Source organism: Sminthopsis crassicaudata, chromosome 1 (assembly GCF_048593235.1).
Source record: "Sminthopsis crassicaudata isolate SCR6 chromosome 1, ASM4859323v1, whole genome shotgun sequence".
In the NCBI taxonomy this organism is placed as follows: domain Eukaryota; kingdom Metazoa; phylum Chordata; class Mammalia; order Dasyuromorphia; family Dasyuridae; genus Sminthopsis; species Sminthopsis crassicaudata.
In genome coordinates this window covers 24,488,303-24,507,344 of record NC_133617.1, presented here as the reverse complement: position 1 = coordinate 24,507,344, position 19,042 = coordinate 24,488,303, and the positions used below count along the sequence as shown (strand labels likewise).

At 40.5% G+C, this 19,042-nt stretch overlaps 1 protein-coding gene across 7 annotated transcripts in view; it reads left to right on the top strand.

Moving 5' to 3' along the window:
* RNFT2 (ring finger protein, transmembrane 2) overlaps window positions 1-19,042 on the top strand; it is an 81,035-nt gene that overhangs the window by 10,904 nt on the left and 51,089 nt on the right. For 5 of the 7 annotated variants that reach the window (XM_074296860.1, XM_074296820.1, XM_074296830.1 and 2 more), the window contains 5 exons: window positions 2,296-2,354; window positions 4,503-4,571; window positions 8,470-8,945; window positions 10,483-10,559; window positions 16,504-16,604. In XM_074296860.1, coding sequence (XP_074152961.1) covers window positions 2,296-2,354; window positions 4,503-4,571; window positions 8,470-8,945; window positions 10,483-10,559; window positions 16,504-16,604 — 782 coding nt within the window. Of the gene's footprint in view, window positions 1-1,553; window positions 1,697-1,825; window positions 1,977-2,295; window positions 2,355-4,502; window positions 4,572-8,469; window positions 8,946-10,482; window positions 10,560-16,503; window positions 16,605-19,042 lie in introns of those variants that run through there. The other 2 variants (XM_074296874.1, XM_074296866.1) reach the window with 2 other exon arrangements.

The window sequence follows — 19,042 nt, the reverse complement described above, 5'->3', positions numbered from 1 at the left end:
GGATATTCTCCATTAGTCATTAGACATTAATTAGTCAATCAACTCTTCAATGCTCTTCCTAAATTCTTCATCATCATAGTCACCATAATAATCATCATAATGATTACCATTCATATAGGCTTTAAAGTTTACAAAGCACACGATAAATATTATTTTGTTACCTTCCCAACACTCTTTATCTAATCCAATATTCTGTTACTTCCTAACTGACTCTAGAGGAAATCTACCTAGAGATATAAGACAAAGGGAGCATCATTGCCATGTTGCCAGAAGCAGTATCTATCACGGTCGCTAGGTGGCACAGTGGATAGAGTACTAAGTCTTGACTCAGCAAGAGCTGAATTCAAATCTAGCCTTAGACATCTACTAATTGTGTGACTCTGGGCAAGTCACTTTATCCTTCTTGCCTCTGTCTATAAAATGATCTGGAGAAGAAAATGGCAAATTACTCCAAGAAAACCACAAATTAGGTCACAAAGAATTGAACAAGATTGAAATGACCCCATATAAAAATGGCTATCTGCATTTTCCTATTTCTTGCCTGCCCCTCAAAAAAATAGCTGAAATTTATTTAATCTCTTACTATTCCTAGCATTTTAGGTTGAGATCTAGAAGGAATCTTAGAATTCGTCCAATATATAATTCTTGTTCTATGCATATTTTTTTCTAAAGCCCCCCCCCCAGACTACAGCCTCCCTCCTCTCTGAAATTACTTTGTATATTCTGAAAATATCACATAAATATTCAAACTATCCATTTTGAATGTACATATTGTTTCTTCTGACAGAAATATCTCCATTTTAAAATTGGAAATTATGTTTCAGAAAAGTAAAAGCTTTGCAAGGGAAAGAATGGTTTTTGCCTTTGTATCTATCCATAGTGCTTAACACTTCACTTGGCATACTTTGTGTTTAATAAATTGTTAATTGGCTGATTACTTGATATCTGGACCTCAGCTTCCATGGATTTTCTGCAGGCTTCTCAAATAAGTTAGTAAAGAAGATCTGTATAATATCCCCACCCTATTATTAGCAATCTCCATTAATTATTTAATTCATTTCTATTCCTGGAATATTTTAGTTCCTACTGTGTACCAGGTAGGGCCTAGAGAAAATAAGTAAAAATGCAAAATATTCCCCAATTTCATGGACCTTTTATTCTGTAGTGCGATCATTCGTTCATTCATCCACTCATTTGAAAAATATTTATTTGTTGAGCCCATGAACAAAGAGCATTGTGCTAGCTGCTGGTAGAAGCTGCAGAGTTTCAGGCAGATAGGGGCCCTGCCCCAAAGAAATATGCAGTCCAGTAAATTCCCAGAAATAGAAAGCATCTTTGATGCTGCCCTCAGGGTGGCCTGCTAGAATTATGCCATATCCTCAGAAGGTCGGCAGTCCTGGCCAGTCCCTTTGCTTTCCCTGCTAGTTTCTTCCTAGGCACTAATATACCTCTGGTTTCACAGTAAGAAATGTTGGGGTCAAGGAGGTCAGGAAAACAGGTGGGCAGAAAGGACCAGCCACTGTGAGAGCATGGTCCCTTAAGGCTGGGTATGTTGCCAAGTGTGAGCCTGAGTTGCCTTGGTGCTGTTGCTATGGCGATCTCACAGTGGTTGCTATGTGGATAGTGCAGGACTGCATCACAGCTGTGGGGAGTGAGTGCAGAGCATTTCAGGACAGGATTTGTGATTTCTTTGAATGTTAGAGGGGAGTGTGGGAGGGGTGGGAAGGGTGACTGGTTAGAACAGGGGATGTCAGAGCTGGGAGGGGCCTTAGAACAGGGATGCCAAAGTTAGGAGGGGCTTTAGAATAGGGGATGCCAGAGCTGGGAGGGGCCTGGAAACAGAAAATGTCAGAGTTGGGAGGGCCCTTAGAACAGGGGATGTCAGAGCTGGGAGAGGCCTTAAAACAGAGAATGTCAGAGCTGGGAGGGCCCTTAGAACAGGGGATGGCAGAGCTGTAAAGAGGCCTTAAAACAGAGTATGGCAGAGCTGGGAGGGGCTTTAGAACAGGGAATATCAGAGCTGGGGAGGTACTTAGAACAGGGGATGTCAGAGCTGGGAGGAATCTTACAACAGAGAATATTAGAGCTGGGAAGGGCCTTAGAACAGGAAAGGTCTGAGCTGGGAGGGAGGGACCTTAGAACAGATCGGGATGGCAGAGCTGGGAGTTATGTTATGTTCTTATAACTTTTAAAGGCCTCCTTCTTTTACCATTAAGGCCAAGGAAATCCAAAGAGGGAGAGATTTGGGTGAGGGTACTTTCAGCACAGGTATCTGATGGAATGTTTTGGTTTCAGGTATTAAGAAAGATGCAGAGGCGGCACAGCAGCAACACGGAGAGCGCACCCCCTGAAAGGTAAAGTCCCTGCTTTTGTCATCTTTCTAGATGTTCATCTACTTTTCCAGCTGAGTGTCACTGATATTCTTGCACATTTTGGTTGATTCTGAGAATCAGACCAGACATTCTCTCTGGTAATGAGCAGGAATTGGGCTTTCTGAAACCCTTGTGACCTTTTTTCCTCTCAACAACTCTTCAAGGTGGGTAGTATAAGGAAACTGAGACCTAGAAAGGTCAGATGTCTTGCCGAGAGTCATATTAGGGAAAGGAAAGAAAAGGCCATGAACATTTATGTAGTGCCTACTATGGGGCAAGTACTTTAAAGTATTATTTAATTTGATCCTCACAACAACCCTGGGAGGTAGGTGCTTGCTGTTCCATATCACCAAGAAAATGAGGCAAACAGGTTCAGTGAATTGCCCAGAGTCATACAGCAAGTAAGTGTCTGAAGTTAGATTTGAAGTCAGTTCTTCCTGATTCTAAGCCTAGTGCTTTATCCACTGTGCCACTTAACAGACCTAACAGAGCTACTAGAGTTTATTGAGAAGGAGTGTGTGTGTGTGAGTGTGTGTGTGTGTGTGTGTGTGTGAGTGTGTGTGTGTGTGTGTGTGTGTGTGTGTGTGTGTGTGTGAGTGTGTGTGTGTGGTGTGTGTGTGATGGATATAGATGCAGTCTCATTTTTCTGGAAGTCTAGGCCTAGACTTCTCATGTTGAGGAATTCTGAGGCCTCATTGGTGAACAAAGGCTTTCATTTAGCAACCTGAAAACAGTAACAATGGACTTTAGGAAGATCACTTCAGTAACTGAATAGGAAATAAAATAGAATGGAGAATTGTTGGAGACAGGAAGCCCATCCAGATAATGAGGGTCTGCACCAGCTATATGAAAGTGCCCATTTTTATATTTTATCTTATTCACTTTAGCCCAGTATTTTAGCTTGTCAAGATCTTTTTGAGTTCTGAATGTCATCCCACATGATAGCTATCCCTGCCTGGTTTGTGTTATGTGCATATTCAATGACCATGCCATCTGTGCCTTTAGCCAATTTGGTAATCAAAAGAGTTCTGGATATAAAGTCAGAAAATCTGGTTATAGACCTTAAGTTAAGGTCTATAACTTGACTACTTTCTACCTTTGTGAACTTAGGAAAATCATTTAAATTCTTAGTTTTCTCATCTTTATTTATAAGGAGGTTAGAATGAAAGACCTCCATGATTCTTTCTAGCACTAAATCTCTCTCTCTCTCTTTTTTTTTCCCCCCTGAGGCTGGGGTTAAGTGACTTGCCCAGGGTCACACAGCTAGGAAGTGTTAAGTGTCTGAGATCAGATTTGAACTCGGGTCCTCCTGAATTCAAGGCTGGTGCTCTATCCACTGCGCTATCTAGCTGCCCCCTAGCACTAAATCTCTAAAGTATATAAACATATTTTAAATACAAAGGATCATGAACTTCCCTGAAGACCTCTTTCCAAATTGGCATTGAATCATTAATGACATCCTTAAATACCTAATATGTGGCAGGCACTTTTACAGATAGCTCATTTCATCCTCACAGCTCTAGGAGGTAAGTGCAATTATTCCCATTTTACAGGGAAGAAACTGAGGCAGACTGGTTAAGTGACTTGTTCTGAGTCATACAACTGGGAAGTGATTCAGTTTGAACTCAGATCTTCCTGAATGCTCTATCCATATGTGCCTAGCTCCACACTTGTCTTAGGTGTCTATGTGCTATATTCTCTGTTATTCATTTTTCTAGTGATCACTAGTATGACATGGTGGATAGGAGCTTGTAGTCAAAAAGACCTGGATTGCCATCTCAAATACCTTGTGGCTGTGTAACTTTGGACAAGTCATTTCTCTCTCCTTGCCTCAGTTTCCCAATCATCCATAAAATGAAGAAGTTGGGTTAGGTGACCTAAGGGGCCTTCCTTGGTCACTGACCTCTCTATGAATCTATATGAGGTTTCCTCATTTGCCAAATGAAAGTTAGATTCTGTGGCCCGTCAAGTCCCTTCCATCTCTAAATCGATGAACCTATGAGTTTCCTTGGCCAACAGAACAGAAGGGAAGATCTAGATTCTCTATGTTTAGTTATCACCCTCCTTGTCATTCTGAAAAGCATTCCTTGTCTTCTCTTTGACATTCCTTTTCTTCCCCCAAATGCACAGGTTGGACAAAAATAGATGTGGGGCCCAGACTGTTCTTTGCCAGCCAGAACTCCATCTGTTAACCAGCAAGTAAGTGGTTAAAACAGGCGCTTCCTCAGAGCTATTCTCTCTCATACCTGTGTATTTGCTTCTCCTCCTGCTGCTCCCTCAGTGGTCTTTGCTGGTTCAAGTTGAAGGGCCAGGGGATTGAAGCAGAGCTATAAAAAGCTCTGCTCGGGGGCAGTGTGCATTTCCTGAGAGGACTGGCGTCCACTGAGAGCTCCATAAATTTCCAAGTACTGTGGGAAGCAAGGGGACCAGGAGTTTTCCAAGATTCCCAGCGGAGGCAGGATAAAGAAGAAGATGGCTGCCTGTTTATGTGTGTGCATGCCTCCCCCCACCTCTCTCTCTCTCTCTCTCTCTCTCTCTCTCTCTCTCTCTCTCTCTCTCTCTCTCTCTCTCTCTCTCTCTCTCTCTCTCTCTCTCTCTCTCTCTCTCTCTCTCTCTCTCTCTCTCTCTCTCTCTCTCTCTGTATGTGTGTGTGTGTGTATGGATGCAGTTTCACCTTTTTTGGCCTAGTCTTCTCATGTTGAGGAATTCTCAGTCCTATTGGTGAACAAAGGCTTTCACCTAGTAATCTGAGGGCTGCTTTTGTTGGTCATTCACAATAACAACCCCAATTTCTATAGTATGTTAAAGCTCACAAAACCCTTTCCTACTGTGAACCAAGTCACACCTGGGTCATTATTCCTCCTCTGCTCCTCCAGTTTCCATTTCTAACGCCAATTCAATGTGTACTTAGGAAGACAGTAAGGAAAGAAAGAAGGTAGAAAAAAATAGAAAGGTTGGAAGGAAAGTAGGAAGGAAATGAAGGAGGAAGGAAAAAGGAAAGAAGGGAAGCAAGAAAGGAGAAAAGAAGAGAGGGAAAATGAAGGAAGAGAGAGAGGAAAGAAGAAAGGAAGGAGAGAGGAAGAAATGAAGGAAGCATAAAGAAAAGAAAGTAAGAAAGGAGGGAGAGAAGCAAGCAAGGAAGGGAGCATTTATTATGCAACTACTATGTGTCAGGTTCTGTGCAAGGGCTTTACAAATATTATCTCATTTGATCCTCATAACAACTCTGGGAGGGAGAAGCTATTATTATCCCATTTTACAGTTGAGGAAACCGAAATAAGCAAAGATGATCTGATTTGCTCAGAGGTCACACAGTGACTGAAGCTGTATTTAAATTCAGATCTTCCTCTATCCCCTGTATCATCTGCTGTCTCTCTTACTTTCTTCTTCACAATTAACTCTGATGTTAATTTTAATCCAGGTTCACTGAGATGAATACAATTTTAAAAAGAGAGGGGGGTATACACAACATGATTTGTCCAATGTCCTGAAAATCTCTAGTGCTAACCATGTTGGGGGAAGGCAGAGGGAACTGTCCTATAGGAAAATAATCCTGAAAGTATGTCAGCTTGATGATAAAATCCCTGAATGCCCAAAGGCTCTCTTGGATCAAAAAAATAGGGTCAAAGTTTGAAATCTAATAAGGACTTTTATATCCCCTTGGTCAGTGGTTCCATTTTACACAAGTGACCTCCTTCAAGGTCAAACTCAGACTCCCAATTCACTGTTATTTCCATAGTGATTCAACAACCTAATATCTGTGGGGACGGATTCCTTAGAGAATGGGAATAATTAAGTCTCAAATTTTTAGAGAAGTAGCAAACCATAGAAATGGATAAAGGACTGCGTGTAGAGTCAAAAAACATAGATTTGAATCCTGATTTTGACAGATGTATATTTTTTGTGACCCTGGAATTATTCCTTTTTATTATCCACTATACCATCTAGCTGCCCCAATGTTAGTTTTTTTAAATCACATTTATTAAAAGCCAGGCTGGAGCTCTTGAAATTCTAAGAATACAAATTCTAGTAATTTCATTCCTTACTTAATCTCTGAGTACTTTTTGCTTACCTTAAAAAAAATGATGTCTTTTCTTTCACCTTGATTTCCAGATTATATATCTCATCCCAATCTCTTCCCAAAGTCATTTGTAACAAAGAATAGAAAGAAAAGGGGGAGAAATACACAGCAAATCAAAAACTGCCTTGACCAAGTCTGTCATCATATATAATATTCTGTATCCATAATTCCCCTATCTAAAAAAAAAAAGAAAGAAAGAAAGAAAAGAAAAGGAACCACATTTTCTTAACTCTTCATGACCAGCTTTGGTCATTATAATTATTCAGGATCCCATTTATTTATTTTCTGGCTATTGTTTGCATTATATAATCATAACTTCCTTGAGAGTAAGGATTGTTTCATTTTTCTATTTGCCATTCCCTCTAAAACCGCCATCCATATACTCTGGATGACGGGTGTCCCAAAAGACTTGTGGCAGTTTTAAACTTTCAATAGCTATTAAATTTAATTGAAATTAAATATCTATTGATTTTAATGGATATTAAAGTTCAAAACTACTCTAAGATGTTTAGAAACCTTGTATTTATCTTGTATGTACTAATGTGTTCCCCTTCGAATGTCAGCTCCTTAGATATCTTTTGGATCAATGGACAGGAGAAGGATTTGGGACTAAGTGAGGGATAGGAAGGACCACAAAAGGTGAAATGGATAATTTTGATTATATAGTATAAAAAGCTTTTGTACAAAACAAATCAATGCAGCTAGAATTAAAGAGAAATAGATAGCTAGGAAGAATCCTTGCAGTAAGTTTATCTTAAAAAGGTCTCACTTCCAAAATATGTAAGGAACTGATTTAAATTTTCAAAGAATATCAGATTGCTTGCTGTCTTGGCAAAGAGCAAGGTGAGGGAGGGAGAAAAATTTGTAACACAAAGTTTTACAAAAATGAATGTAGAAAATGATCTTTACATGTTTTGGAAAATACTATTGAGAATTTATAAGAATAAGAATTATTCTTCAATTGAACCATAGTCAGAGGATATAAGCAGGCAATATTCAAAGACACCCAATCTGTGTAAGCATGGATATGAAAATAAATCACTAATAATTATAGAAATTATAGCTAATAATCCAATCTAGAAATATTTATGAAGCATTTTACTATGTGCCAGGCATTATGATAAGCACTAGGGGTACAATTGATAAAAAGAAAAGCAATCACTTCTCTCAAGGAGCTTACAATCTAAAAGAGACAGGAAAAGGTGGGATGGGAGTCAGGAAAGGACATGGGGGGACATCTTGTTCTATGGAATTAAAACCAGGCAGGGCAACAGCTAAAAAATGGAGAGATATTTATAGTGCTTACTGTGCTCCAGACACTGTGTTAAGTACTTTAAAATTATTGCCTCATTTGATCCTTACAACAATATTGGGAAATAGATACTATTTTGCAGGTGGGAAAACTGAGGCAAACAGATAGTTAAATGATTTGCCCAGGCAAGATAATTGTATAAATATGTATGCATATATTTAATTTAACATATATTTTACCATGTTTAACATAACTTTAACATAGCTGATATAGCTTTAACATAGCGTAACATAGATTAACAAGTAATTTAATATTTGCTATCTAGGGGAGGAAATAAAGGAAGGGGGGATTGGAACACAGGGTTTTGCAAGGGTTAATGTTGAAAAATTATCCATGCATATGTTTTTTTTTGGGGGGGGTAGGTTGCTGAGGCAATTGGGTTTAAATGACTTGCCCAGGGTCACACAGCTAGGAAGCGTTAAGTGTCTGAATTCACATTTGAACTCAGGTCCTCTGACTTTAGGGCTGGTTCTCTATCCACTGAACCATCTAGCTGCCCTGAGTGTCTTTTTTCTTTTTAGATCTTTGTTGTAAATATTTTGGTGTAGATGGGACCTTTTTCAACTGCCAATGTATCTTTTGGGGACACTTTTTTCTGCAGTTACTCAGCTAGCATTAAGTGGTCAGACACTGTGCCAAGTACTGGGGTCACAAAGAAAGGCAAAAAATCAAAGGTTGATTTGTCTGTCTGTTCTCCACCTCAGGAACCGAAGCCAGACCCTCAGCTCTGAGACCAGTGTGGATGAAGGAGGTGTCTTCGAAGGTCTGAAGCTCGAAGATTCTTCCCCCCCACCCATCTTCTCTGGATTAGCGGGTCTCCAGTCAGGTGCCCTCTCAGCCACCCCGTTCCAGTCAGGCTTGGTTCTGGGCTCCTCCCCTGGAGGTGGGGAGGTGTTCATTCAGATGCCGGCCTCCCGAGAAGAAGGGACCAGCCGGGGAGAGAGTGGGACCTTCCATCACCGACCAACCTCCCATCACTTCCATCATGGCCACCACCGGGGAAGCTCCCTGTTGCACGTAGGTGGTGATCGGCATGGACATGGAGAAGAAGGTGGTGAAGATCAGCCGGGGACGCCGGCCCCAGCCCTCTCGGAACTCAAGGCGGTGATCTGCTGGCTACAGAAGGGACTCCCTTTCATCTTAATCCTCCTGGCTAAGCTGTGCTTCCAACATAAGCTGGGTGAGTCCAAGAGGTTTCATCATGAGTGACCCAGAAATAACATGGTGGAATTGGATTAGGATGTCAGGCCAATAGAACCAAAAGCCCTAACTCTCTAGTCAGACAAACTAGGATTCAAATGCTCTCTGATCCCTGTGAGAGCTTGAACAATAATAACAACAATAACTAGCATTATTATAAGTGGTCCAGTGGATACAACACTGGCCTGAAGTCAAGAAGACTCATCCATACAGCCTCAGACACTTACAGGGTATGTGAACCTGGGCAAGTCACTTAATCCTATTTGCCTCAGTTTCCTTATCTGTCCAAGGATCTGGAGAAGGAATTGACAAACCATCCCAGTATCTCTGCCAAGAAACTCTCAAAAGAGATCACAGAGTTAGACATGAGCTCAGACTCCAAAATCCACAGTTCTTTCCATTGTATCTATCTCATTAATCAGGAAGAGATGGCTCAAAAATTCAATTAATATTGGGCTCATATTTGTTGGAGGGGAATTATCACAATATCATTAAGTCCCTTCACTTTCTAGTGCTCTAAACAGTTAAGGTTGACTGGAAGTTGTGGAGTATGTAACAATCTGCATTGGTAAAGGGAGGTTCTTGCCCCAGAACCACAAACCCAGTCCCTCTCCCTCCCCCTCTCTACCACTAGTTATGCAGGAGAGGCAGCTTGGGATGGTGACTTTGGAGCAGGAAGACCTGGCTTCAGGGCCTGCTTCTGGCATTTCCTGGCTGATTGTGGGGCCATGGCCTGATCACATGACCTCTAAGGATCCCCAGCAACTAAGATTACAAACTACAAACAAATTGCCAGATTATACCAATAGAAACCGATTCAAGTCCGATTTTTCTACCCAGAGATTCACAAGTTCAGACCACTCCTCCTGTCTCCTAACTGCATTTCCCCCAAAACAATGCAAAGCACCTTGTTGAGTGCTCAGACCTTTTGAGGAACTAGAACTAGAACTTCATCAGTGTAAGGGCCTCCCAATTCCCTTGAGCAATGCAGAGCAGTACCTGCGTGGCACTTCACACACACTCTTAGAGAATTTGAAGGCGGCTTCCTGGACTGAGGCTGGCTCTCTAACCACTACTCCAGACTACCTCTCATGCTTTGCACATAGTAGGTCTTTAATAAAATAATGATACCTCAGTTTCACACACAGTGTTCATTGACAACTAATGAATTACTAATTCTAATTATGCACTAATGTAATTATTACTGTGTACATTGATACTAATTACTAATTAACACTAAGTGTGTATCTCATATTTCCTTGGATGCAAAGAGAAAAAATGAAACAGTCCAAGGATGTCTGGGGGCTTCTATTCAGAGATAAAGGTCTATTTCCCCTGATAAGGTGTTGGAGAGGATGCTAATAATGGCAGACACTGGGGAAAGGCCTTCTGTACAAGTAGCTATGCTCTGAAAGAAGCTGGGGATGGACACCAGGAGCCAGAGGAAAATCCTGGGAGTATCTTTAGTATCCCTTCCTCCCTTCCATCCATGATCTTAACCCCATCTGTCCCTACAGGCATCGCCGTGTGCATCGGGATGGCCAGCACATTTGCTTACGCCAACTCTACCCTACGTGAACAGGTATCTCTGAAGGTGAGTGTATGAGGAAGGTGGGCTCTGGTCTTTTCCCCAGGGATGGCCTGCTGCCTCAGTTTCTCACAAGACCTCTTCCCCAGACATCTGCCTTCCTGGTCTCTTTTGCCAGCCGTAACTGTTAGGAATATCATTTCAGTGATGTAATGGGCCGGCTAAGAAAGCTGATGAGGTATTGGGCAAGAAGGAGGACAGAACAAGGAGATGAGAATCCTACTGTCCTCTCCTGGAAAATTGTGTTCAGCACCATAGTTTAAAAAGCACATTGGGGAACAGAAGAAGCTCCCAGGGGTCACAGTCAGAATAGGGAAAAGGCCTTAAGTCTACATCATAAGGAACAGAAGCTCTAGGAGGCTTGGCAATTTTCTTCAAGTATTCTGATTGGCTTGTGTAAGGAAGAATTGTAATAATAATAATAGGCAGCATATATACAGCACTTTAAAATTAGCAAAGCATGGCTTGGTCCTCATAACACCCCTGAGAGGTGTTTGTAATCATGATCCCATTTTGGAGACAAGAACATTGAGGCAACAGTCTCTAATATGTCTATAGTGCTTTAAGGTTTGCAGAACACTTTCCTATGCAACAATTCTGAGAGATAGGTGCTATTATCATCCCCATTTTACAGATGAGGAAACTGAGGCAAACAGGTGAAGTGACTTGCCACACACCTGTGGGTCACATAGCTTGATAAGAGATGAATGCAGCACTTGAACCCTGTACTATCTCCTGTGTATCTCATAAGAATGGTAGGGGGGATGCTATTATTATTATTCCTACTTTACAGCCGAGGAACCTGAGGCAGACCGAAGTTATGTGACTTGCTCAGGATCACACATCCATGGTACTGCTCAGCTGCTTGTAATTCCCCACTGCATTATATACAAGGATGGCATTCCAGCCTTGTCTTCAAGGCTTGTAGTGAGGGGGTACCCACTGCCCCACTTTGGAAACACTCTCCAGGTGAAGAAGCATTTCCATGCCCCGGGCCCAAGTCCACCTTTCTTCTCCCCTCTCCGTCTGGTTCTAGCCTCTGGGGTCAGGCAAAATAGGGCATGAACAGCTTGTCATAGCATGGAGACAGCTGAATTTGGACTCAGGAAGACCTAAATTCTGAACCAGGTGACCCTGGGCAAGCAATTCAATCTTCTGTGGAACACATAAATATTAACATTTTACCTTCTGCCTCCCAGGGTTGTAGGGAAGAGAGTGCTTCATAAAACTTAATTAAGCACGATTTGAAATCAGTCATTATTGTCTTCATTAATTTTACTTCACTAAGGCAACATGGAATAGGAGATAGAGAGCAGGCAGAAATTTAGGAAGACCTGAGTTCAAACCTTTATTGTCATTGATACTTCCGTGGGCCTCAGTTTCTTTATCTGTCAAATGAAGGGCTCAGACTAGATGTCCTCTGAGGCGCAGAGCTAGAGCTATGATCTTGTGATTTTTGTTCAGATCTGTCATTTCATCTTTATAGGGACCTTCTGGTGTGAAAATTGCCTTCCCCAGTGCAGTTCAGCAGCTCTTCTGTAGCAAGGTCAGGGGAGCAAAAACATAGAGCCAGAAAGGGTCTCAGAAGTCATTTAGTCTGAGTCATCGGTTTTACAGATGAGAAAACTGAGGTCTAGAGGGATGAATTATGTGGGAAGCAGTGCTACATGGTGAATAGAGAACTGATCATGGATTCACAAAGAGTTGAGTTCGAATCCTGTCTCTGAAACACACTGGCTGTGTGACTCTGAACAAGTCACTTCCATCTCAGTGCTCAAATAGAAACTGATTACTGTAGGTGTCATACTGACTTAGAAAACCACAAATTCACAAAAAAAAAGAAAAGAAAAGAAAAAAGAGAACCACAAATTCATATGATCTATGTTGTATTGAATTTTTATTTATTTTAAAAAGTATTTCTCAATTCCATTTTACTCTCATCTGGGCTATACTTAAGTGTTATACATATAAACCATATGAGACCTGACTGCTATTTAACACCCAGCTTTCTGAGACTCCATGGTAGGGAGCAAGGGCTCCACAGGTAGAAGTTCCTTACCCTAAGGTTTCCACATTGGAAATTACACTGTTTCTCAACTTATACACACCTGTGTTAAACATATAAAAAATAAACGCAAGATATTTGGGGAAAAGGAACACTATTAACTAAAAAATTAATTAAAGGTCTCTTGGATGGTAAGTCAAGACAAGTATTTATTAAGGACCTACTATGTGCAAGGCATGTGATAAGTGCTTCATAAATATTATTATCTCATTTAATCCTAATGAGAGCCTGAAATTGAGACACCCTGTACTATCTCCTGTGTATCTCATAAGAATGGTAGGGGGGATGCTATTATTATTATTCCTACTTTACAGCCGAGGAACCTGAGGCAGACAGAAGTTATGTGACTTGCTCAGGATCACACAGCTAGTTAAGTATCTGAGGCTGGATTTGAAGTCAGTTCTTCCTGGCTCCAGGTCCATTGTTTTGTGCACTATGGTGCCACCTTGCAACCGCATGATAGCACAGCTAGTCTATGACAGAGACAGGTTCTGAATCTGCCACCCTAAACAACAATAAATGACTCTTGTTATACAGTTCTTTCAGTCTTGTCTGGCTCTGTGCTCCCTTTGGAGTTTTCTTGGCAAAGATTCCAGATTGGTTTGTCAGTTCCTTTTCCAGTTCATTTTATAGATGAGGAAACTGAGGCAAACTGTGACTTGCCCAGAGTCACACAGCTAGTTAGTATCTGAGGCTGGATTTGAACTCAGGATAATAAGTCTTCTTACCCTAGATCAGCACTCTGTGCACTGTGGCACTCCCTAGCTGCCCTAAAGCCCAGCCTGCTACTAGTTACAATGCCTCCATTTTGTTTTTATTAATAATAATAGATAAAATATTAATAATAATATATTATATATATAAATATATAATATATTATTTGGGTTAATAAAATAAAATTAAAAGTAAAATTAAGGGTTAATAATATATTTAATGCCCAACAATATTAAATGGCATGATAATTAAAAACATCATAACAATTTCATTTATAAATTTATATTTTCTACTAGAAATATTTATAATAAAATATAATAATTATAACATAATACTACTAATAATAATCTTTCTTAGATTTGAACTCAGCAGTTCCTGGGTAGATTTTCTAGTGAAAGTCTTTGCCAGAAGAGCCTGCTTTCCCTTCTCTTCTAATGCATTATGTGCTGGCTTTCTCACTGCTTGGCTAAGTCCAAGTTCATCCTTTGGCTTTGGCCTGGATTTATAGAGAATTAAACTGGCAGGCATGATTTACTGGGGGAAGAAAGGTTCCTCAGTGGCTTAATCACACTCATCACAACTGTCTGTTGGCCTGGAGTACCTTCTGAGGTCATTTACCGTGACCGCTCCCGAAATAATGGGTGGATGGAGAGACATTTATATTGTCCAGTCTCTGCAAATGCACACTGGAACAGTGAGCAGTATTCTGATCTGTGTCTGGAGACAGGGCGGATCAAGCATTTACTGAAACCTCGCTTAGGTTGACAATGAGAAAATGATGACATCATCTCATTCCAGCAACGGGCTATCACGGGAAGCCAAGTGGACCTTGGAAAATGCTTAAGTTTGTCTAATCAAAGGCAGTCCGCCTGTGCTTCCTGCCCTCCTGTGTCCGGGAATGGAGACAGAGCTGCTTTTTGTTAGTAACCAGGGGATTGCTCCCACAAAAGGAAGATGGATTTGAATTCAATTTGGTTCAAAAAATACATATTTATTTGGGATCTATTAGGAGCTGGGAAATCCTCACACAAAATCAAAACATTTTACTGGAAGAATACAACATAGAAAAGAGAAGGCAATTCACAGTCTATTTAAATAGGTAGGATACAAAATAAATATAGAAAAGAATATATATTAAAATTCAATATGATATATCAATTCAAAATATATACAAAGTAGATAGGACATAATATAAGTATAAAATAAATTATATAGGATACAATAGAATATAAATATGTCAAGTCAAAGAATATACAAAGTAAAGACAGGATATAAGTATATAATAGAATATATAACTCAGTTTAAAGTATATACAAAATAAGGATAAGATATAAGTGCATACTATATAACACAATATGTTAATTCAAATGTATACAAAGTAGACAGATCATGATATAAACATATAGACTATTTATAATAAAGTAGACTTAACATACAGGACAATTCCAATTGTTTACAAAATAGGAAATAATATAAATATAGAATAGAATATATATGATATAATAGATTAGAAATTAATGCAAATATATACAAAATGAAGATGGGATATAATGTAAGAATAGACTATAAAATATAATACAAGTAAATGTTACATTTAAGTCAATTCAAAGTATATAACAAAATAAAGATAGTGTATAAATATAGAATGCATCTAATACAATAGAAGATAAATATAAATTACCTCAAATGTATACAAAATGAAGATAGGATATAATGCAAGTATATAATGTAATATATAGGATGCAATAGAATTTAGCATATAAGCCAGTTCAAGGTATATAGCAAAATAAAGACAGGATGTTAAATAATAGAGATAGGATATAATATAATAATAATAATGAGCAATACATAGGGTTTTGAGGTTTTCAAAGCATTTATTCATATTATCTCATTTGATCCTGACAACAATTCTAGGCAGTCCTTGCTATTATTATGCCCGTTTTGCAGTTGAGAAAACTGAGGCACTCTGAGGTTAAATGACTTGAACAGGGTCACACAGGGGGTAAATGAGGCTGAATTCAAACTCAGGCCTTCTTTAGTCTATCTTTGCCATTCTAACTACTATGCCATCTAATGGTCTACAAAGTGTTAATGTTGCCATCTGTTCATAACTAGCATGTACATACGGCTATTTAGTGTTAGAGGCAGGATTTGAACACATTTTCTGTCTTCAGGTCCAACACCGAGGGTTGAAAGTGAGATCTGAATTCACATCTTCTAACTGTAAGATCTGTGTACTTTGTCCAACCAAGATACCTTCCAAATACTTTGTTCTTAGACAAGGGAGGGAGTCGATCTAAGGTACTTTGTCAGAACTTACTAGGTGCTAGACCCTGTGGTAGGGCAGCTTATAGAGGGCTGGGTCTGAAGCAAGACTCATCTTCCTGAGTTCAAATCCAACCCCAGATACTTACTAGCAGTGTGACCTTGAATAAGTCACTTAACCCAGTTTGCCTCAGTTTCCTCATCTGTAAAATGAGCCAGAGAAGGAAATGCCAACCACTTCAATGTCTCTGCGAAGAAAACTCCAAATGGAGTTGGAAGAGTTGTACATGACTGAAAATGACTAAGCGGCAACGACAGGTCTTGTGCTAGGTACTGGGCATGAGACAAGATAAGGACAAAATGGGATTATTCCTGTCCTCAGGAAGCTTATGTTCCATCATGGGAGACAGCATGTGCACATATAAGTATAATCAGAAAAAATACAAGGAAAGGCCCTAAATTTGTTATATACTTGCTATTCCCTCCCTTTTTCTTCTAAATGAAAGATTCTCTTCTACACCTCTCACACTGAACCTTGAGTCAGGAAAGTCTGAGTTCAAATCCAGTTCTGAGTTCAAATCTGAGGGTAAATCACTTAAAATCTGTCTACCTCAGGGGATAATTTCACCCTTCTACCTCCCATTGTTATAAAATCGAATGAGATAGTATTTGTGAAGCACTTAGCACAGAACTTGGTACATAGTAGGTGCTTAATAATACCTTCTTTCCTCTTTGTGTCTCAATTTCCCCATTTATAAAATGGGGATAGTAGTAGCACCTGCCTCCCGGGATTGTTGCGAGATTAAATGAGACAGTATTTGTAAAGGACTTAGCATAGGACTTAGTATGTAGTAGGTGCTTAATAAATGCTTGTTCTTTCCTTCCTATCTCTTCTTTTGTCTTCAGGAAAAGAGATCAGTCCTGGTTATCTTCTGGATTTTGGCCTTCCTGGTGGGGAATACCCTTTATGTACTGTATACATTTAGCTCCCAACAGCTGTACAACAGGTCAGTGCAAATATCTCTCCGAAGTCCCTGGGCTTAAATGGGAGGGTAAAGGGCAGAAGCCTTCAAGTTTGTTCAACAGCATATAGTAAATGACTCAGTCCCTACCTTGTGTTAGACAGTCATTCCATCAATGGGCATTTATTGATTACCTACTGCATACCAAGCACTGTGTCAAGTGCTGGGGATACTGAAATAAAAAGAAACAAACAGCAGCTTCCATTCTACTGAAAGGATACAAAATTTATTTATTAATTGCTTCCTGTATACCAGGAACTGTGTTTGTTAGACTCTGGAGTTGTAGATACAAAGATAGAAATGTTCTCACTCTAATGAAAGAAGCATCAAAAGAATTCAGGGGAAGTTAGGGAGAGAGAAAACATTAGACCCTGGAAGGGGCAAAGGTAATAAAAATCAAGATAGACTGCAGAGAAAAAGAGGCACCTAAGTATGGAGAACAAATTTCTGAAAGGAGATGAAGAGAAAATGTACTCAAGGTACAGTATTGTTGAGTTATTTCAATCATGTCTGACTCTCTCTGATCCCATTTGGGTATTCTTGGCAGAGATCCTGGAGAGGTTTATATGTCCTTCTCCAGCTCATTTTACCGATGAGGAAACTAAGGCAGACAGGGTGAAGTGACTTGCCCAGGGTCACACAGCTAGTGCCTGAGGCTGGATTTGAACTCATGAAAATGAATCTTCCTGATAGGCTCAGCGCTGTATGCACTATGGTGCCCCTAGTTGCCTCCACAAGGCAAGAAGACAATGAAGGGAACAGTCAGGAAGACCTGAGTTCAAGTTCAGATTCTGGTGGGGGCTCTTGAGTAAAGAAAGATAGAAGCCCCTACTCCATGTCACTCGAAGTGCTAAGCACTTTACAAATATTATTTTAATTGATCCTCACAACACTATGGGAGAGGTTCTGTCTCTGATGCTTATGACCTGGCTATAATACTAAGTTGACCTCTGGGAAGTAGTTTAACCTTACTGAACCTCAGTTTCCTCATCTGTAAAATGATGGACTTGGGCTACAGTTCCCTTCCAGTCCAAGATCTGTAACCCTATCATTCCAAGTCACCAAGGCCTTTCCTGAACCTCAGTTTCCTCATCTGTAGAATGGATGGTCTCTGAAGTTCCTTCCAGCTGTGGATCTATGACATTGATAAGCTGGAGACGATCCAGTACCTGGGCTTAGAGGAAATGGAAATGTGTTAAAAATGATGCTATATGAGGACAATTTGAAGAAACCGGAGGTGTTTTAGGCTGGAAAAGAAAAAACACTTGAGGTTGGGGTAGGGTGAGGACATGATAACTCTGTATAAAAGAGCTTCATGCAAAAGGAAGAAATGAGCCTTGTCTGATCAGCCCAGAATATGGGACTAGCACTAACAGAAGGAGATTGACAAGGGACAGAGCTTCCTCTTCTGTAGTCTCCTGGAGAGCTGTCCAAGAGCCTACCGGGCTGCTTCAGGAGGTGGCGGGCTCCCTTATACCAGGGGTCTTCAGGTATCTGCTGCACGAGTACTTTCTCTGGGATACTTTGGATTTCTGGTCTCTTAAGGGGTGAATACTCTAGGTTTGAATACTCTGGATACAAGTAGATGTCAGGAAAAATGAAAAGTGCTTTCAGCACCATGGATAGAGCATTGGACTAGGAATCAGGAAGATAGGACTTCCAGTTTGACCTCTGAACTAGCTGCGTCTGTAAAATGAGGATACTAAGAGCACCTATTTCCCCGGAATGTTAAAAGGATAGTAGGAGATAACGTTTGTAAAGCACTCTGTGAACCGTAAAGCCTTCATCGTCATCATCTTCATTGTCATAGTAGCTGCCATTACTGGAGAATGCAAACCAGGATGGGCAGGGCTTGCTGGGTTTCAGTTCATTGGAGGGAACACTCAAGCTCATGGTCAGAGTGAACTAGAGTTTAGTTGAGGGAGCTCTTAGGAGGGTCTTGAGATGCAGCGGGGCATAAGCGAGGTTTTTCCCTTCCCTGCGTCATTCTGGGAGGGTTTGGTTGGTTCTAACTCTATGGTGCTTGTCTGGGAATTCTGCCCTGCTGTTCAAGCCCTGCTTGAGAATCGGAGCCGAGGGTGGCGGTGGGGGCTGGGAGATAGAGCTTCCTGGAATTTCAGAGACATTTCCAGCTAGCATCATTCATTGTCCCTTGTTTGTATCACACACACACACACACACACACACACACACACACACACACACACACACACACACACACACACTGGGGCTTACAGCAGACTGAGTCAAACTCTAGGCACCTAAGACAGAAGATAGAGAGACAAGGAAAGAGACAGACAGAGATGCACAGACAGACAAAGAGTCACCAAGAAATAGAAACAGATAGGCAGAGACAGAGAGACACACATAGAAAGAGACAGAGACAGACAGAAACAGACACACACGCACATTAGGGCTTATAG